The 19,566-nt window shown below is 43.2% G+C and overlaps 1 protein-coding gene across 3 annotated transcripts in view; it reads right to left on the bottom strand.

Moving 5' to 3' along the window:
* The window catches only part of Fam120b (family with sequence similarity 120 member B), a 69,633-nt gene that overhangs the window by 36,271 nt on the left and 13,796 nt on the right, over window positions 1–19,566 (bottom strand). For all 3 annotated transcript variants that reach the window (XM_077801606.1, XM_077801609.1, XM_077801607.1), the window contains exons 2-4: window positions 11,877–13,418; window positions 9,761–9,941; window positions 216–317 (exon numbers count right to left, since the gene is read on the bottom strand). In XM_077801606.1, the coding sequence (XP_077657732.1) occupies window positions 216–317; window positions 9,761–9,941; window positions 11,877–13,418 (1,825 nt within the window). The remainder of the gene's footprint in view (window positions 1–215; window positions 318–9,760; window positions 9,942–11,876; window positions 13,419–19,566) is intronic.

The following is a 19,566-nucleotide window of genomic DNA, read 5'->3' as shown; positions in this document are numbered from 1 at the left end:
CTTCCTTGCCACTGCTCTGGGCCTTGAGCAAGAAGAGGAAGAAGCAGAAGCATGCAGCAGACAGGCCCAGAACCTGTCCTCTAAAGCATGAACACCTTACCAGAGATGCGCTCCTCTAAGGCCAAAGGTTGAAAGGAAAATCAGTGTTTGCACAGCACTGCAGAGCTCATCGCTGGGCTCACATCCTACATCGAACAGACCACGGCTGTCCATACCTGGAATGATCATCGGCAGAGGCCTGACGAGGTCCGGGTGCCGCAGCGGGTTCCCGGGGTACACGAACCACTCCTTCACAGCCAGGCTGGCGCTGATGTCATCTAAGGAAAGACAGCAGGTCAGAGGGCAGGAGGCCCACTTGGTCTGTGGGCACGCGTCTGCCCCATGAGAGGTCCTCTCCCTGAGGGGACCTGACTTGGACCAGGCACTGACAGCTTTTTCCTTCCCTGGCCTGAAGGCAGCCCTCATTCCAAGGAAAGCCAGAACCTGGGGATCAGACCTGCCAGGTTCCTCCCCCTTTATTCATACTCTGGCAGAAAATACTGAGAGAAAAGTCCTTTCGATCTTTAATAGACTCTGAAAAAAGTTGGTACAATAAGCCAGGCACATTGGTGTAAACCTTAAATCCCAGCAACTCAGGAGGCTGAGGCAGGAGGATTACAAATTTGAGACCAGTTTCAGCAAACTTAGTGAGAACCTGTCTCAAAATAAAAAAATAAAATGGGTTTGGGATGTAGCTCAGTGGTAGAGCTCCTCTGGTTCCAGCCCCAGTACCAAAAAAAGAAAAGAAAAAGGTTGGTACAATAATCCAGAACAAAAGGGCTTACATACAACAGATGAAGAACTGTAGGAAAACTCAGCTTGACCTCACTTCTGTGTCTCACTCAGCATGCCAATGTGAAGGGCACTTTCTACTCAACACTCCTGCTGGTCTGGAAACCCTCAGGCACAGCGGCAGGATCTCCATAGCAACAGAACAAGCCCCTGCTCCATACCTCCCTCCTCCTGCCCCCAGGGCTACTGGCTCCCTTGCTCAGAGGGCTCTCTGCACCCAGTATGATGAGTATCAGAAAATATAATAGGATTACTGACTGTGGATTATATTAATTAGTGTGTGTGTGAGATAAAGACTTTAAGTATTATGTCCATGGAGTAAGGTAAACTACAAAATTTAGATACTAACTGCAGAACTTAGATATGACTTAAGTTAGTGTTGTAAGAGTCTACATCCAGGGGGTAGACCCCAGAGCTCACCCAGTTATCAGCTACAAGCACAATTGAACTAGGACTTAAAAACCCAGCCTTCTAGGGGCCAGTGGGACTAACAAGACCCGGATAGAGAGACGGAGACCTCTGTCTCTACTGTTCCCCTTGCACCAGACTCCTCTGGCATGGATCGAGTTCCAATGACCTGGACTTAAAACACATCACAAGTGAATGCCTGGGACCCTTGTGTGTAGCCTCACTTAGGACTCAGAAATAGGATGTGTATCTGAAGTGTAATGAGCATTAATAAAACAGATTTGGTTGAATCTAACTGCACCTCAGACTGAGTCTGTAGAAACCACACATTGCAGGCATTGTTCCCGTCTCCTGAGCCTCTCACCGGAGCTCCTTTGTGTTCAGGTCTCTGAGTCCCCCACAGCCCTCTGGGGTCACTGCTTCCAGCTGACCTGGGAAGCCAACGCCTTACTCACTGCCCTCACATCCTTTGTTCAGGTTTGCCCCCACCCTGCTCTACTGAGATGTCGCTGCTGTGGCACCCAGCAGACGCTGTGTGTTTATTCCACTCTCCCTGCAACTGGCCCTTGCCTATCAACACCCAATCCTTCCTAGGCTCCTCCCCACTCCATCTCCTCCTTTGCAAAGCTGCTCTCTTCTTGCCCATCCCTAAAGCTAGTGTCACGGGTTCACGAGCTCCAGCACAAGCTGGCCCTCACTGGCCAACAGCAGAAACACATTCTCCATGGAGTCCTTACAACTGCACAACAGGTAAATCAGACAACAGGAACAAAAGGCCAGAGCAGGGTCTGAGCAGAAGGCTTGGGCAAGCCAGGTGCATCTCTCCAGGACATGAGCCTGCCCTACACTTGCTTTTTTCCATAGGTGCCAAGCATCAACAAGCCTGAGCCTGACCGTCTCTCCATACATCATTTCCTACCCACTTCCAGTACCCAGGCATGCCCATCACATCTAGGCTGTGCCCTGCCTGGGAAGAGAACTGCCCCTGAGATTGCCCCCTACCCCCTGTCCTGCACACTGGCACCGAGGAGGTGCTGGCTTGGTCCTTGGCCCTCATCTGCAGTCTTAGCCTCAGCCAAGCCAATCTCCAATGCAAATGGAGGGAGGTTTTTTTTGTCTTTTGCTTTTTTAAAATGAAAATTTAACCAGGCTGCTGCCTAATTAAGATCTCCCAATGGCTATACTCCTGAATACAAGTGCCTGCTGCTTACCTCTGCCCCAGAACTCTTCTGGGTGCTGCAGCAGAGTCGCCTACCTGGCTGCAGGTCCTCAGGGCCTCCTACTCACTGTTCCTCCTTTGCTGGCTACAGTGTTCCTTTGCTCTGGAACTGTCCCTTGCCACCTCCCTTGTTCTCCACTTGGTTACATCCTTTCTCCTTGCGTCTCAGTGTGGTCTGTGGCCTTGAGTCCACACAGCAATGCCTTCCCTCCTATCTTCTCTCCAATGCAGAGCTTTGGCCAGGTACTGCTGATGCCCACTGATTAACCACAGGATACAACCCCAACTTTAAGCTTGCCATAGCAAACTCTGTTCTTAGCAGAAGGCCAGACCAGACACTCATGAACTGAACTAACACTTCAACTCATCCTGAATTTCACACACACACACCCTGAAAAGTATTCTTACAGCTGTTAAAAACAAAACAACAAAAACACCCACTCTGTGTGGTCCAACTGAGGTGATTTTCACTGCAATGGAAGATCCTGGGTGGATAGCATGCTAAACCACAAGTGGCTTTCCTCCCTCACTGGAAACAGCACTGCCAAGAGTATCCTTGGGAAATTGCTGAATACAGACAGCTATGTACTACGCAGACTCTGCACAGGAAAACTCCTGGCTGCCACACATAGAACCAGCTGGCTAGAGGACAGAAGCTAATTATACTGCTGGCTTGATTTTTTATTGCCCAGATAACATTTCATCTGAAACTGGTAAACCCCAGGGAAGGGCGAGGGAGAAGAACTGGTAATAAATAGACAGGTGTTAAAGTTGCACTGTCCCTTGGAGTACAGGTGCAGGGACATTTAAATAAGAGCCAGGAAGCCAGTGTGCCAGACTCTGCATTAGCAGAAGTCACATCTGACTCTGCTGGCAGGCTCTGTGCAGCTCTGCTTCCCCCTGGCCGAGAGGAGGAAATACAGCACTCAGGGCTAGCCCTGTCAGCATCCGTGAAGAATGAGCTTGTGTTGTCAACATCCAGTTTGACCTTTCAGATGCAGCATTTTCAATCCCTAGTCCAGATCAGCACTGTCACACACACAGTCACACCTAAAAAACTCTGCTAGACACTACACACACACACACACACACACACACACACAGACACACGCTCTTAAGTACCAGCTCCCGCCATCACCGGCAAGATCAAGGAGTGGGGTGGGCTACATTGGGCAGGGGGAAAGAGAAGGAACAGCAATGTTAGCCCTTCATTATTGGGATGTTCCAATTTGGTAATAATCTCCCAACTTTTCAAAAGCTGTATCTTTCCTTCTGGTTCTATGATATTTTTATATTGCTGCCTTAGTCTATAATTGTGTATGGCCTCAGTTCATATGCTAGTTTTTACACACATCCGAAAAGTTACCTATTGAGTGGATATTTAGGATGGGCTGTGCTCAGAAGGCCAATGGCTGTCCTCTGACAATATACCGACCATCCTGAAGTTTCCCTGGTTCCTGGGATGTCTGTTGGAAGGAAATGAGGCAAAAGGGACAATGGGTCCGAGGCTGCCAGCATGCATGGGCTCCCCCAACACCGTCAACCATGGATAGCTATGGGAACAGAGCAGACCGATCCCACCTCTTACATGGAGTCTCTTCTACACCCTTACGTTTAATGGAAGCTTTCACTGAATGATTCAAGCTATGATATATCCATTAGAGGAGACTCAAAAAGAGATACAAAGGCAAGAATGGGTATGAAGGCAGGGACTTTAGGGCTCCCACCCTGTTGACCACATGCCATCCAGGACATTCAAATAACACATGCTCAACTACACAAAGCACACATGTGGCAATACCCACACACACTCCTTTGAGGCTCCCTGTGAGACATCAGGTGAGCTGACATGCCCGAGATCAGGATCCAAAATGTATCCTTGGTGGGAGCTTGTAGGACCAGCACGCCAGCCCACTGCCTGAGACTTGAGATTGCCAACTCAGGCCATGTGAGGGTGAGCCGGGCTCTAGGCTGGGTCTGCACCATGAGAATGAGTGGTCCCTCCATTTAGTCAGGCTGGCCTGGAGACTGCTACTAACCTGAGAAGGCTGAAGAACATGTCTCCCACCTGAGTATTAAATCCAATCACAAGTTACCTTCTCTGCATTGCTAACTGTAGACACCCTTGAAAATCTAATATTTTAACTAAACATTCAAAACCCTTAAACTCAATACCTGATGCACACCAAGAAACCCACCAGGGGCAGCAAAAAACCATCCTGCCAACATTTCAGCCCAGCAAGAAGGACAGACAACCAGGCACAGGAATGAAAGCACAACTGTGAAAAGTCTAAGCATGAGAGCCATCATACGCTGTAAGAGCGATGGACTTTTGACTGACAATAAGGGAAGATATAGGGGAGTCAGTTTTAAGGACTTGAGGGATAAACAGAATTGATCAGACCTATGCCTAGGGTTAGCATGGTTTAAGCCAGAGAAAAATTCTGTGCTGTCAACCTGGGCAGTTCCTCAGGAACTGCCAGAGACAGCTTGGATATAAATGTGAGGACTCTGCTATGTGGAGTCTGGCAGATAGCTGGAGCCCAGAGGGAGGGAAGGGGGCTCGATCCCAAAGCCAAAGATGCCAGCGTGATTCCCATCCCCAGGCTAAAGAGAGTGGAGGACTTCAGGAGGAGAGGAGAAGCAGTGAATTTCATGTAGGTCAGGGCAAGCGGTCTTGGGAGCTCAGGTGACTGCCCAGGAAGGCCCTGCCTAAAGAGCAGGGTGGTACCAGCTCCAAGGCATAAACTTTCAAGGACTAGAAAATTAACTGCTAAAATAGAAAATTAACTGCTAGCCATCCTAGCACCTAAACATTCCAGCAAGCCAACCAAAGATGCCTGATGAGAGAGTAAGCAGAAGACGAAAAGTCAAGACAGACTTGAGGAAGCCGCGAAGGGAGCCACGCCACAAGCAAATCTTGATGAAAGGAGACTCAATTTCTTTCAAAAACAGACAGGAAATAAAAGCCCACAGATCCAAGGAGCTCAAGAAACTCATAGGGGAACAGAAACTCGAACAATGCAAAGCTCTTCCTCATAAAACTGCAGAAAACCAGAGCAGCTCAAGAAAAGATAGAGGACATACAGAAAAAGCAATGTGAAGGACCTCTATCAAGAAAAGATAGAGGACATACAGAAAAGCACAGGAGACACATACCAGGACCTTTCAACATGCTGAATGCAAAAACAACACGCCTGAAGTTCCATATTCAGCAAACCAAACCTTGAAAATAATAAATTTTCAGGAAAGACGCTCAGGATATCTAAGGCTGCACCATCAACAATGTTGGACAAGTTCTTCAGATGAAGGAAGGCAGCACTGATTGGACCCTGCAGCTGTGCAGAGGGATGAAGAACTGGCAAGAGCACAGAAACACTTTCTGTGACTTTAAAACACAGCTGTTCTGATTTCTTTAAAACACAGCTGTTCGGAACAGGGGTAGGAAAGCTACATTCACGGCCAAACCTGGCCTGCTTATTTTCACACAGCCTGAAAGCTAACAATGCATTTCATATATTTTAAAGTGGTTGGAGTTGGGTGTGGTGGCACACACCTGTAATCCCAGCAATTTGGGAGGCTGAGGCTGAGCAACTTAGTAAGACCCTGTCTCAAAAAATAAAAAACGGCTGGGGATGTGACTCAGAGATTAAGTGTCCTTGGGTTCAATGGCACCAATAAATAAATAAGAAAGAAAGAAAATGGTTGGGAAAAAGGAGGGCACTTAATGACTCGGGAATGATGTAAAATCCAAGGTGTGTCACAGAGAGAGGTTTGCTGGTGTGCAGTCACACATACACACCCCATCACCGGAGGCCTCTCACACTGCAGCAGCAGACCTAGGCCGCAGAGACAGATGGTGGTCCTCAGAGCCTAAGATGCTTTTCTGCCCTTCACAGAAAAAGCTAGCTTGGCTTAAACTAGCAGTCACAATCATGTATTGTGGGGTCCAACCCCGTCTGCAATCTCCAGAGGTTATATACCACAGACCACTGTATTCTCAAGCAGAAACAGGAGATGGAGAGCAGCTCAGCAGCCACAGGGGAAGGATGCTAAGGGCCTGCCAGTGCTCTGTGCCTTGCTTATGGATGGGCTCACAGGAATTCTAGCATGGGAGACAGCTATATGGGACTGCATCTGTGCATGTTGCACAGTCACAGAGAAGCTTGGGGTGCAGGCAGTATGACTGCAGCAGGGTCAACTTCCTGGTTTTGATGTATATTAGGGTCAAAAAAATATGCCCCCTGGGTCAGGGTGTGCTCAGTGGTAGATCGCTTGCCAAGCATGCATAAGGCACTGGGTCTGATCCTGGGACCATTTAAAATAAACAAAATAAAGGTATTGTGTCCATCTACAACTAAAAAAAAAAGGACACCACCTTTAGAGGAAGCCGGGAGAAGGTGCATGAAGATCTCAGTGCTGTCTCTGCAACTTCCTGCAAATCTATAATTATTCCAAGTTTGTTCTTAAAAACATGAAATAATAATAAAAATATTGAGAGGAATAAAAGGTCTTTATGCAAAAGGTGAAGGTGGCAAGGTACTATGTGAAACTAAAGTGTAATGTTAAAGATACACATGATAAACCCTAAAGCAACCACTAAAAAAAACAAAAAAGGCAAATACTCCATATGAGAGCATGAAAAAAAATACTAAAGATTATCCAAAGAATCCTAAAGTCAAAAAAGGAGAAAGTACAGAGCAAAGAACGAAGTTGAAGGCAACTCCAGAACATCAGCGATCACACTAATGCAAACAGACTGACCGTTTCACTCACAGAGATTGTTAGACTGGACATGCTATGTACAAAAAGTGCACTTCAGATAACAAGAAACACCTTACACGGAAAAGGACAGAAAAAAGACACTATACACACAGAGACACAAGTTGAGTGTACACAGTGACCCGACAAAGCCAACTGTGGAAAAGAGTAGTCCAGATTAAAAAAATAAGATCTAATTTTCAACTTTTTACAAGGGTCAATTCATTAAGAAACAATGAACTGGTACAATGTATGTGCACCACACAACTGAGTTTTAAAATACTTAATGCAAAAGCTGACAGAACTATAGGAAAAAAGATGAATCCATGGTAATAGCTGGAAATATCAGCCCCTTTCTCTCAGCAACTGAGAATGAGCAGACAGGAAATCAGTACATCACTGACATTCACAGAACATTTCAATCTGTAACTAGAACACACAGCACCTTTAGGTACACACGGAACAATAACTTAAGTCAGGCAAAAAACAGAGCACACTCCACTGTTAATCACCATAGATAAAGCCAAAGCATTTTATTTTTATATTCTTTTTTTTTTTTTTTTGGTACCAGGGATTGAACTTGGGGCACTCGACCACTGAGCCATATCCCCAGCCCTATTTTGGATTTTATTTAGAGACAGGATCTCACTGAGTTGCTTAGCACCTCACTTTTGCTGCGGCTGGCTTTGAACTGTGATCCTCCTGACTCATCCTCCCAAGCCACTGGGATTACAGGCATGTGCCACTGCGCCCAGTTTTATTTTCGTATTCTAAGAAACTAAACTTCATGTGCAAATCCATAAAGTTGAGGGGGAAAGAAAGGAAGTAAAGATAAAATGTGAAGACAAGTTCTATTTGAGTATTTTTTCTTATTTATGTGGTTATCTAATAACATTATCTGTAGGGTTCTAAGTAAGTTACATTAAGAAAGAAAATCTAGGTAGTAAATATCACTTACCAAAATAGTCTAAAAACAATACCTAGTAAATATTATACTATAATGTAAATTTTTTTTCTTGAGAAGATATCACCTTTTAATCACTAGAGTATAGAATTATTAAAGTTAAGAAAGAATATGGGGGCTGGGGTTGTGGCTCGGTGGTAGAGCGCTTACCTATCACGTGTGAGGCACTGGGTTCAATTCTTAGCACCATATATCAATAAATAAAATAAAGATTCATCAACAACTAAAAAAAAAAGAAAGAAAGAAAGAAAGAAAGAAAGAATATTATGGGCAGAAAGCCACATCGGTGGCGCACGCCTATAATCCCAACGGCTCAGGAGACCGAGGCAGGAGGGTTGTGGGTAAAGTCAGCCTCAGCAAAAGTGAGGCAGTAAGCAACTCAATAAGATCCTGTCTCTAAATAAAATACAAAATAGGGCTGGTGATGTGGCTCAGTGGTCGAGTGCCCGAGTTCAATCTCTGGTAGCCCCCACCAAAAAAAAAAAAAAATTCAAGTTCAAACATTTGGCATTTGGTCCTAGAATTTATCTCTGTGCTTTGGCACCTTCCTTGTGTCTGCACATCACACGGGAGGAGGCAGTGCATGCTGTGTGGCACTAGGAGTCTACTCAACTGGGAGCTCCAAGACCCTACTGCCTCCTCCCAAAAGAATGACAAGGAGATGCAGCTCAATGGTAGAGGGCTATATGCCCTGCACCAGAGCCTGGGTTCACTCCCTAGTACTAGAAAACAAAACAGAAACCAAAACCAAAAGGAAGACAGCTCTTTCATCTGGAAATTGCATCAGTATCTTTAGATTATGCAAACATCTACCTTCTGGAATAACAGACTGGTCTTAATAATATTGATATGCCTGGAAATATGGTGCTCAGTCAAGCAAATGGGCCCCAAGCATCCTCTTATTTGCTAGTTTCAGACCATGTTCTTAACCAAAGCTCTGTCCAATCAGAGTACCCGTCCAATCATAAAGTACCTGCCTAAGGTCTCCTTCTAAGAGGAGCAAGGCTTCACACAAAGAACTAAGCAATTATGCACCCCTGGTTTCCAATATGCGGAGCTCTTCCTCACTCCTGAGTCCCTCAAACTACTCCTAATAGTGAGTTATGGGACCTGATTATCTTAACACCTGGTGTACAAGTCCTTTTTACCATTCTGGACATTCATGGTCCTCTACTATCAATGGCTAAGCATTCAATGGAAATAAGAGATAGAAGAAAATATAAACTTAATTACAAAATTCTAAAGGAAAAAAATGACTAGATATTGTATAATTATTTTATGAAAAATCAGTTTGAGCAGCATCTAAGTAGACACTGTCTTCTAATAATAAGTATCTGTAGTCCTCAGGCAGGAAAGAGTATTCATTTTTAAAAAAAAACACAAGTCCTTTTAAGGAATAAACAACGCATTCTTCATTAATGAGTGCTGATCCACTGCTTGCTAATTAAAATAGACATCTCCTGGCACTATTCCTTAATTATTTACAGATGTTATTCTCAATCAATGTTTTACTGAGAAACAAAACCTACTTAATTGTCAGACGGAACTGTAACTGAGAAAGACCATCCAGCTCTTACCTCTGCAGCTGCCCAGGAGAAGAGTATAAACACGCTGTCGGACGGGACGGTAAACGAAGGCCTGGCTGGGCAAGGCCTGGTCAAGCTCATCTTCCAAGGTGTTGCTGCACTCGATCTCTCCACTGCTGACAATGCTGTATACCAGGTAGCTTTCTGCCTGGATGTGATGCATCCTGGCGACCTGTTCAAAATTCAGATACAATGGATTTCTCCTTAAAAACAGTGAGTGGCCTTCAAAAGAAAGTCAATAACTTTCATTTCATGCCGGTTTTGAGAAGGCACTAAGAAAAATCACTCAAAATCATGATATCAAGTGGCATTTGTTTTCTTTCCTTTGAACTTCCAAGTTTAAAACTGTTTATATTCCTTGTCCTTTACCTTTCTCACTCCATCCACCAGTCTTACTAGTATTACCTCTTCAGTGATCATTGCTTTTTCCACTTGACACCTCCCAGGAGCCAGGTGCTCGCTACTTTTCACCAGGGTCACGGCTTCATGCCTGTCAACACTTCCACTTGGAGGCCCAACTCCACCTTCCTCAGTTTCTAGCCCATCCTTTTCCATGCAGAAAGCACTTACAAATGCTTCCCAGTAAAAGTTGTCATTTTCTTTTCTTAAGTCCTCATCCTTTTCCACTATAGCTCTCTTCAAGAATGAGTATAACATACGCGCTCCTGAGAAGTGGCCTCCAACTTGTGAGAGAAGAGAACATGAACAGTGTCAAGGAGGAGAGGGGCAGTGGGAGCTTTCCAGGAGGAGGAGGACATGTGTAAGACAGTGATACTACGGAGCTGCAGGAAAAGAGGAAGGTCGGTGGTGGCCAGGTGCCAGTGAACTGCGGCCACATTCAAGCCATCAGAGTTTGTCCTGAGAGTTACAAAGTACAAATAAAGGGCTTTATTTCTATACACAGCATGACAAATAGACTGGAAGGGGCAAAGCTGCTCCAGAAAATGTCCTTAAAGGTCATGAAGGTCATCCTGACAAGAAGTAGCTGGAACTGAGGTGGCAGAAATGAACACTGCACAAATTCACAACTCATTTCATAGATAAGAGTCAAAAGTCATGAAGACTGACTATGAAAAGTGAGAGAATTCCCAGGTCCATAGCTGTGTAACTAATGAAGATGGCAAAACTCAGACGCTATGAGCAACTAAAGGTTTTGGGTAAGCACAGGTTTGTTTCTGAACTTGTTGAGATGCCTCTGTACTTTCAAGTGGACAAATACCTGTGAAACCGGGGTTAGGCGTGGGAATACAGGTTAGGGGTAGAGCAAACGACTAGCATGTGCAAGGCCCTGGATTCAGTCCCCATCACTGGAGACTGGAGAAAGGTAATGCTTATCTCACAGGGCTGTTGAGGGTTAAATGAGAAAAGATAAGCATTGTGCCGAGCAAAGAACTTTATACAAACGGTACTTATTAGTGGCTCTCCATCAAAACTCTTCAAAGGTTCTATACCATGTTCAGATTTAGTGCAAACTCCTAGTGTGGCATTTAATAACCTTCACAGTCTGGCTGTACACCACCTTCCCCAGTCCTTCCAACCTTCACACCCATACGAAGTAACAGATTCCAAACACCACATGCTTTAGGGCTCTTACAACCCCAAGTTTTGTCTATTCAAAGCAAATGCTGGCCTCATGGAGATCTGGGTCTGGTTTCACCTCTTTGGGGAACTTCTCCCTTTATCTTTTTTTTTTTTTTTTTTTTAAAGAGAGAGAGAGAGAGAGAGAGAGAGAGAGAAATTTTTAATATTTATTTTTTAGTTCTCGGCAGACACAACATCTTTCTTTGTATGTGGTGCTGAGGATCGAACCCAGGCCGCACGCATGCCAGGCAAGCGCGCTACCGCCTGAGCCACATCCCCAGCCCATCTCCCTTTATCTTAACCCACAAGAGTCTCTCTCCTTAGAATTCCCACAGTTCTTGCCTGTCATGTTCATGTGACAATATCAAGTATACATAAAATCTGCCTTCCTATCTAAACTCAAAGGTTCCCAATCTGTGTCTCCCCAAGTCCTTAACCACTGCACCAATCACTAAATATTTATTAACAAATATTAAAGATATTTCCAGTCATAACATCTTTGACTGGAGTGGGCACATCCACCTACCTTTAGGATTTCAGGGTCTGAAACCAAGGTTACTTGCTGTTTTATTTCAGAATCCATATCCACGGGGTTATCTTCTTTAATTTTAGGATGGGCATACATGGGTACTTCTAGATTAAAGTCAGAGTCTGTTTCTACAGGTAATTGTTGCTTGATTTCAGGGCGTGCACATGTGGGAACTTCTTGTTTGGATTCAGGCTCTGCACACATGGGAACTTCTTGTTTGGATTTAGGCTCTGCACACATGGGAACTTCTTGTTTGGATTCAGGCTCTACACACATGGGAACTTCTTGTTTGGATTCAGGAACTATACATATGGGAACTCCTTGCTTGGATTCAGGCTCTGTACATATGGGAACTCCTTGCTTGGATTCAGGCTCTGTACATATGGGAACTCCTTGCTTGGATTCAGGCTCTGTACATATGGGAACTCCTTGCTTGGATTCAGGCTCTGTACATATGGGAACTCCTTGCTTGGATTCAGGCTCTGTACATATGGGAACTCCTTGCTTGGATTCAGGGTCTGAACTCATGGAAATTACTTGCTTGTCCAACATTATTAAACTTTTGGGTTTTTGGAAGAACCATGGTGAGCTCTGTCCTGGCAAGAGATATGATGCCACTCCTTTATAAAAAAGAGCCCTGTTTGGTCCCAAAGGCAACATCTCTTCTAATTTTTTCTCCCCTTGATGCAAATGAAGAACTTTGGATATATGATCTGATACAGCTAAGATAATGTTACCTTTTTTATCAAAGTTCTCTTTTACAGAAGTGTAGGAAGATAAGCACTTGAAACGAAAGCTTTCAAACATGCCCTCTGGGATTATGTCATTGCCAAGTAGGCAGGCTAGCAGGGGAAGGTCTGCCACACGGAGGCCCAGACTCTCGCAGAGCTTCTCTCGACAGAGCATGATGGTCTCGAGGCTCTCCAAGCAGAGCTCGCTAATTGAAAAGTAGGGGCACGTGTCATAAATTAAGTAATCAGTGTCTTCCCCAAGAATCCCAAGACAATTGTACTGGAGACCATAGGAAGCCACCTCATAGTCTGCCTCCTTCAATGAACACAAAGTTTCCTGACCCAGAGTCTTCAGAGCGAACCGTGTAAATATAGCCAACCCCGAGGGGATGAAGAACATGTTTCTGCCGGGTTGCTCCCTGTGTGACCTGATGTAATGGAAAATCCTAGAGATCTCCCTGTTGTTCTTAAGTCTTCGTTTCACCCACTCATTTCTCTTACCCTGTTCCACCATACCATCAAAGAAGAATACCAACTTGATGCCAACAGATGCAAAGGAGTCAACAAAATCTCGCAAAGCAGAAAAGTATTCTCGCCATTGGCCACCACAGACCCAAGACTCTGGAGTGTACCAGTATCGGAGACAACACATGGCATCCACCACAACAGTAGGAGTACATCCAGGGTACCTGCTTCGGTGATGTTCTGCCAGCTCTCTGAAATTGACTACTGTACATATATGTGGGCAGGTACTTCCCACAAACCCCTGCAGACCTCTCACACCCATAACTGGACTCTGGAAAAGGATCTGCAAAGAAAAAGAAATCCATAATTAGCAACTATGGCATTTTCACTAGACATATGGCACTTTTCAAAGCAAACACAAGGCAATATTTAATATTCCAAAAGACTCGTGTCACCAAACATGACATGCTGGCTAGGAGCCTAAAGAGTGTTCAATTAAAATACAAGGCACTTTATCTAATCTAAGCATACATTAATGACAGGAGTATCACAAGGACAACACACGTAGCAATCTTTTAAATTTTCACTATTGAAGACTCAAGATATTTCTCAACCACAAAGAGAAGTCAACACTTTCCAAAAAAGTAATTATTACTCATGCAGAAACTGAAATAGTATTTTAAAAACCTACAACACATACTACAATATGCAAAATGAAAAAATTTAAAGTACATTTGCTGACAAAAAAGGACATACACATGACTCAACTTGTAAAAGTTCTAGCTCCCTTAGAGCTAAGATAGTCTGTAATGGCAGAAAGCAGAGCAGTGGTAACCACCATGTGGGGAGCAAAGCACAAGGAATTCCCAAGGGGACACTACGTGGTCATAAACAAGTGGACTACTCTGTGCTGAGAGTTTTACAATTGCATAATGCTATCATGAAACTTTTCAAACTGTATACGGAAAACTGTTATCAAGCAGATCTCAATAAATGAATTGAAAAGAAAAATTCATACAAATTCATCTTATTAAGCATCGTACTATCTGAATTTGTGATTGATGAAAAAAAATAGCCCACTCTAAAAGCTAAAATCAAATAGAAAATGCTCAAAGAATTAAAACTAAGTTTATAAAAATAAAAATGGAACAAAATACATTCATATCATATGATGTCCTCCTTTAGGCAAGGAAAAATCATCAATGCTCAGAAAACATTCTATGAGGACCTCCTGGATCTCAATGTGTACATATTCACATAATTTCCTCCGAGCGACCAGGGTCACATCCAAGCACACAATCACTACAGTCTCCTCTGAGCTGTCAGGTCCCACATCCAAGCACACATTCACCATGGTTTCTTCTGAACCATCAGGGTCATGTCCAAGCACATATCAGCAGCCCTCATTTTTCAGTGCACTTACCAGCTACCATGCTGAATTGGGCATCTACACATACAAACTTTAATCTATAAGGCAACTCTAATGAAACCCTTATAGAAGGGCTGGGGATGTGGCTCATATGGTAGAGAGCTCGCCTAGCATGTGTGAGGCACTGGGTTTGATTCTCAGCACCATATAAAAACAAAATAAAGTTATTGTGTCCACCTAAAACTAAAAAAATAAATATTTAAACAAAAAAAGAAGAAACCCTTATAGAAATCAAAAGTTCTAAATCACAAGTGAAGGAACTGTAAACAAATCACTGTGATGACGACAGACACCCTCATAAGACTATCTTAAAAAATATACTTATTGCTACTGGACACTGACCTGTAATGGTTTAATCTGAAGCTATCTGTTTAATAGTCATTAAAAATGAAAATATATAATATATGGGCAGAGATAAATATCACCTATTATATATGGAAACTCGTCAAAGTCCTGACCATATGTTATTAAAGAGACTATATGAATACATATGCCTCAAATCACTACTCACTATCACTAGTATAGAGTTTGCTATGGAAACAAAGTCAAAGTATGGAGTTACTACAGTAGAAACTGGGCCTCATAACATAATTATCTCTTAGCTGTTGGGTTTCTGTTGGATTCATGGACATGGATCTTTTCTCCACGATGGTTACACTGCTTTTTCATGTGCTAGAGATCTAACATATAGCCTCACAGGAGCTAAGCAAGAGCTACCACTGAGATATATGCCTGGCTCCTAAAGGTATTCCTCAATGTTGTTATAACATAGTAAGCAGGGCACAGGCTTTGGGAAAGAAATACAAATGTTGGTTAGAATAGACTCTAAACTGTTATGTTATGCCTTACTTTGAATTAAGCAGGTCAAAGATAAATCTTATAAATCAGAGACTAACTCAGTTCTATGTCCTTCACAGGTCTGTGCTGAGAGCTGGGATATCGCAGAGTGCATGGCTAGCCCCTGCTGATTCCTTTCCCATAAGCCCTCAGTTCAGACAGCTCCTAGAAGTTCTGGCTGGGCCACTCAAGACCCGGGAGAAAACAGCACACAGGTGGAGAGAGAGCTAAGAGTTGGGCACAGAAACCCCACCAATCGCTTTCCAGAATGATGCCCCCACCTGCACAGCAGGTTTTGTCACATTTGAACTTGTCTTCCTTTCCTTGACATTAAAAAAAAATTTTTTTGATGCAATCATTTTCTACTGAAACTGTAAATGACAACAGTAAACTTCTCAAAATAACCACTTTATTTTGCAAGAAGCCAGACTCTGCTTTTATTCAGATGTTTCTGCCCCTTTCTCACACTAGTAGTGAAAAGCCCACTGTTTGACCTGAGCAAGCACAAGCTTTTCCTGCCTTTCACACTGCCAATTTCTCACATTTTGAGTCACAGATAAATCTCAGGTATGCGACATGAAAAAATGTTCTCCTTTGGCATTTCCAAAAAAGAACCAGGGTAGGAAAGGAGTTGGGAATACATGAAGCTGAAGGAGGCCTTCCCATACTTTCATGAATTCAAGTGCTAAATACTAGCCACGCCCACTTTGTAGAGCAAAGTCCCTGATGGCCAGGTCTGGAAGCATCACCCAAGCACAAGTGCAGTCAGCATGAGATGACAGAAGTGTCCAAAAGGACAGGAAACTGCGCCTATCACCTCAAGTAATTACTTTTTGTTTTCCCTTTACTGCTGAATGCATATATGGAGGCTTCTCCTTCTATAAAGGCAGTTATTAAAGAATGACTGAACAAATACGTATAATTGAGATTTCAATTAATTCTCCCTGCAATTCATATAGGAACTTTTTATATGTTGATCACTGCCATTTAGAAAGAAAGTAGGAATCTTGTCTCATTAGGTAGGAGTCTCACTGCCCTAAATACAGTGTGGGACACTGGGGAACCACCACTATTAAGGTGGGCCACTCGGGACAACGACATGGTCATCTGTCTCATCCCAACATCTAGCACAATGTCTCATATAAGGGGCCCCAAATCTATTTGAAATAATAGATAAATGCAAGGGCAAATGTATAATAGAAATCCACAAAGATTTCTGAGACCCCACATGGATCCTAGGATAGAATGTGAAGAAATGCTATCCTCCAGCAGCCCAACACAGGGCTTGCAAAATCAACACCAACATCAATGCAGGAAGTTCTGAGGAGCTACAAGGAACTGCAGGCGCAGTGGATCTGGAGGCTGCTGCTCCTAGGCCAAGCTGCACTTTCCTCTGACAGAGAAGCCTGTCTCAATTGCTGGGCTACTAAAACGTGAAGTGGAAGGAAAAAAGACAAATCCAGGAACTCCTTTACTCCTTTCAACTTCTAAACATCTGTGGAAACTGACAGAGCAGCACACCTCAGCCTAGCCCCACCTCATGTTGACCTATGCCAAGGTTCCTCTAGGTCTCTTGGGCACATGAACAGTTCACATGTGCCTGACCCCTGCATAAGGATAACTGTACTTGGCAGCCTAACCAAATTCCCACACTCACCTAAGTAAATGCCCAAGGAGTGTTTACCACACTCCAGAGCCCTGCTAGGGCTGTGGATAAAGTATGAACCAGATGGTGGCTCCTGCAGGACAGAAGAAAATCTGGAGCCGTACACATGTCAAAATGTGACCAATGGGACACTTTAAATGTGTAATTTATTTCAAAAGCCCCGTGGCAGATGGGCCCCCTAGTCCCACACATCAGTTTTGTTCAGCCTCTTTTCTCAAGGACACATTGCAGTAAAGAGTAGTACAGGTGTAGTTATGGGGGAGGAAATTGACAGTGTGTGCTAGGTGAAAACAACCACTTGCTTAAGGCCACAGACATTAACTAAGAGGAATGGCAGCATCCAAGCCCACCAATCTCAAAAGCCTGTCTTCCTTTCCTTAGGCCTCACCCCTCCACTGACACAGATGCATCTGAGGGTGACCTGGTCACCGCACACCAGGAGGGCCTACAGTCTCCTACCCACAGATTATTCCTAGTCATTCCGAGGGCCCTCCAAGGATAACAGTGACAAGAGGGTCTCTGGCTTTTCCCAACAGCCCTTTGCCTTTCCTTACCCAACTGCAGTTCTACAAATCTTCTTACAAGTGCAGGAAGCACTGTGAAAACAATGTCACTCAACACACACAAAAATGTGAGTATACCTACAAATAGTTATGCTGCCTTACTTATTCAGGATTCAGAATAAGGTCTGATATATATCAAAAAATCCACAAGTTAAAGCTAAAACAAAATTTTCAGGAGAAACTCCTTCAGGCTCTTATCGGCTATGGACTATTTTTCTCCTCAGTTCTAACAACTAAACCCAAAGTAGCAAGTAGAGAAGAATACATGATGGAAAGGGCAACCTTAGGCAGGTATACCGACAGCAGTAAGAAGTTCTGACAGCTGACACAGGGAAACTAAAAAAAAAAAAAAAAAAAAGAATTAAAAACAAAAAAAGACCCCACTAAAAAAAAGCAGAGACCTAAAAACTCCAGGAAAGATCTGCATCACTGTTTATATCACAACATTAAAAAACTACATACAGTTCAATATTCATGTGAGACCACTGAGGAATGTTTGTCACACTAGGCAGAAAAAGAACATATTATAGAACAATTTCCATCCTAAATGGGTTATCTTGGTGCTTCATGAGCAAAAACCTAAATTGTCCCAAAATCTCTATTCAGGAAGTTGCTTCTCTGTTTCAAGTTGGCAATGGTTATATTGTAAATGACTTTGTAATAATTTGCAAGAATCTGTAGTGAGTTAAATTTGGGTTCCTAACGCGACAGTATTAATACTGACCACTTTTACAGAACCTGGCATACATATGCAGATGTGTGCAAGCAGATACACTAAAGGATATAATGTGGCCCACTTTATAATAAAAGTACTAAGGGGTTGTGGCATAGTGGTAGAGTGCTTGCCTAGCATGTGTTAGACACTGGGTTCGATCCTCAGCATCACATAAAAATAAACAAAATAAAGATATTGTGTCCATCTACAACTAAAAAAGTATTTTTAAAAAAGTTCTATAATAAATTGACTTACATAGTCACTGAGCAATACTATGTCTATCAATGGTGCTCAGGAGCTGGCTTTTTTTGGCTAACAAATGCACAGATTCACTGTATGAATGAAGACAAATCTACGTACTCACTAATAACTTGTAAAAAATAATAATTTACCTCCTAATCTGGTAGACTCTAAACTACTAAAACTCCTCTAGAAAAACTTTAAGCATTATTGTTCATTTTAATAACTTAAACTTTAAAATCCCTTAAGATTTTCCAATAAAATACCTTACAAAGAAACATGTCCAAAAGCAAACTAAAATGCAATTATTTGTTTATTATTATACTCTATAAAAATAACTGATCACATTAGGATTGCCCTGTTTTCAAAGTAATAAAATAAGGTAGCAATAATATAGTAATAAAAAAGGTAGCAATAAATTCCTCTGAATGAATTCCCGGTGTACAACTCTAGTTTCTATGGAGGTAGGAGTGCTTTTATGACTTCAGCTAAGTAGATTCCTATGCATTTCACCATCAACCTCTTAAAGGAGGTAGCAACTCTGTAGGGAAATGAATCTAACAATACCTGCACTTACACTTGCAAGGCAAGAGTTATAAGGTCCTGCCCAACGAGCTGAGTTAGCTCATGCTTAACACCCTTCGTCCATATGAGCACCCCTAGAAGATGAAGGAGCACGAGTTAGGGAGGGGAAGGTCGGATGGACAAGAGGGTAAATCTCAAGGCAGCAGAGTATGACAAACGGCAAGTTGTATAGGGAATGAAATATACAACTTGGGGTTCTTCTTTGTAAAAAACAAAAAACAAATCATAAACACAGGACAGCAGAGTTCCCAGGGCCTTGGAAGCAACCCACGCGACTGAGGGACATGAAAGACTGAACTTCATTAGTTTCAAGTAAATCTGCCTCATAAATGATACCCAGATTCCAATTCAGGAATAGGGTAGAATCTTGGATTGCTATAAAACTTCAAGGGACCTCAGATGTCACCTACTGTATTCCTCTCCGTGGGCCAAAGGGTTGAAAGACTAGGTGGTGAG

Source organism: Urocitellus parryii, chromosome 8 (assembly GCF_045843805.1).
Source record: "Urocitellus parryii isolate mUroPar1 chromosome 8, mUroPar1.hap1, whole genome shotgun sequence".
NCBI classification, from domain to species: Eukaryota; Metazoa; Chordata; class Mammalia; order Rodentia; family Sciuridae; genus Urocitellus; species Urocitellus parryii.
The sequence above is the reverse complement of the archived record's forward strand: the minus strand, read 5'-3'. Positions and strand labels throughout refer to the sequence as shown.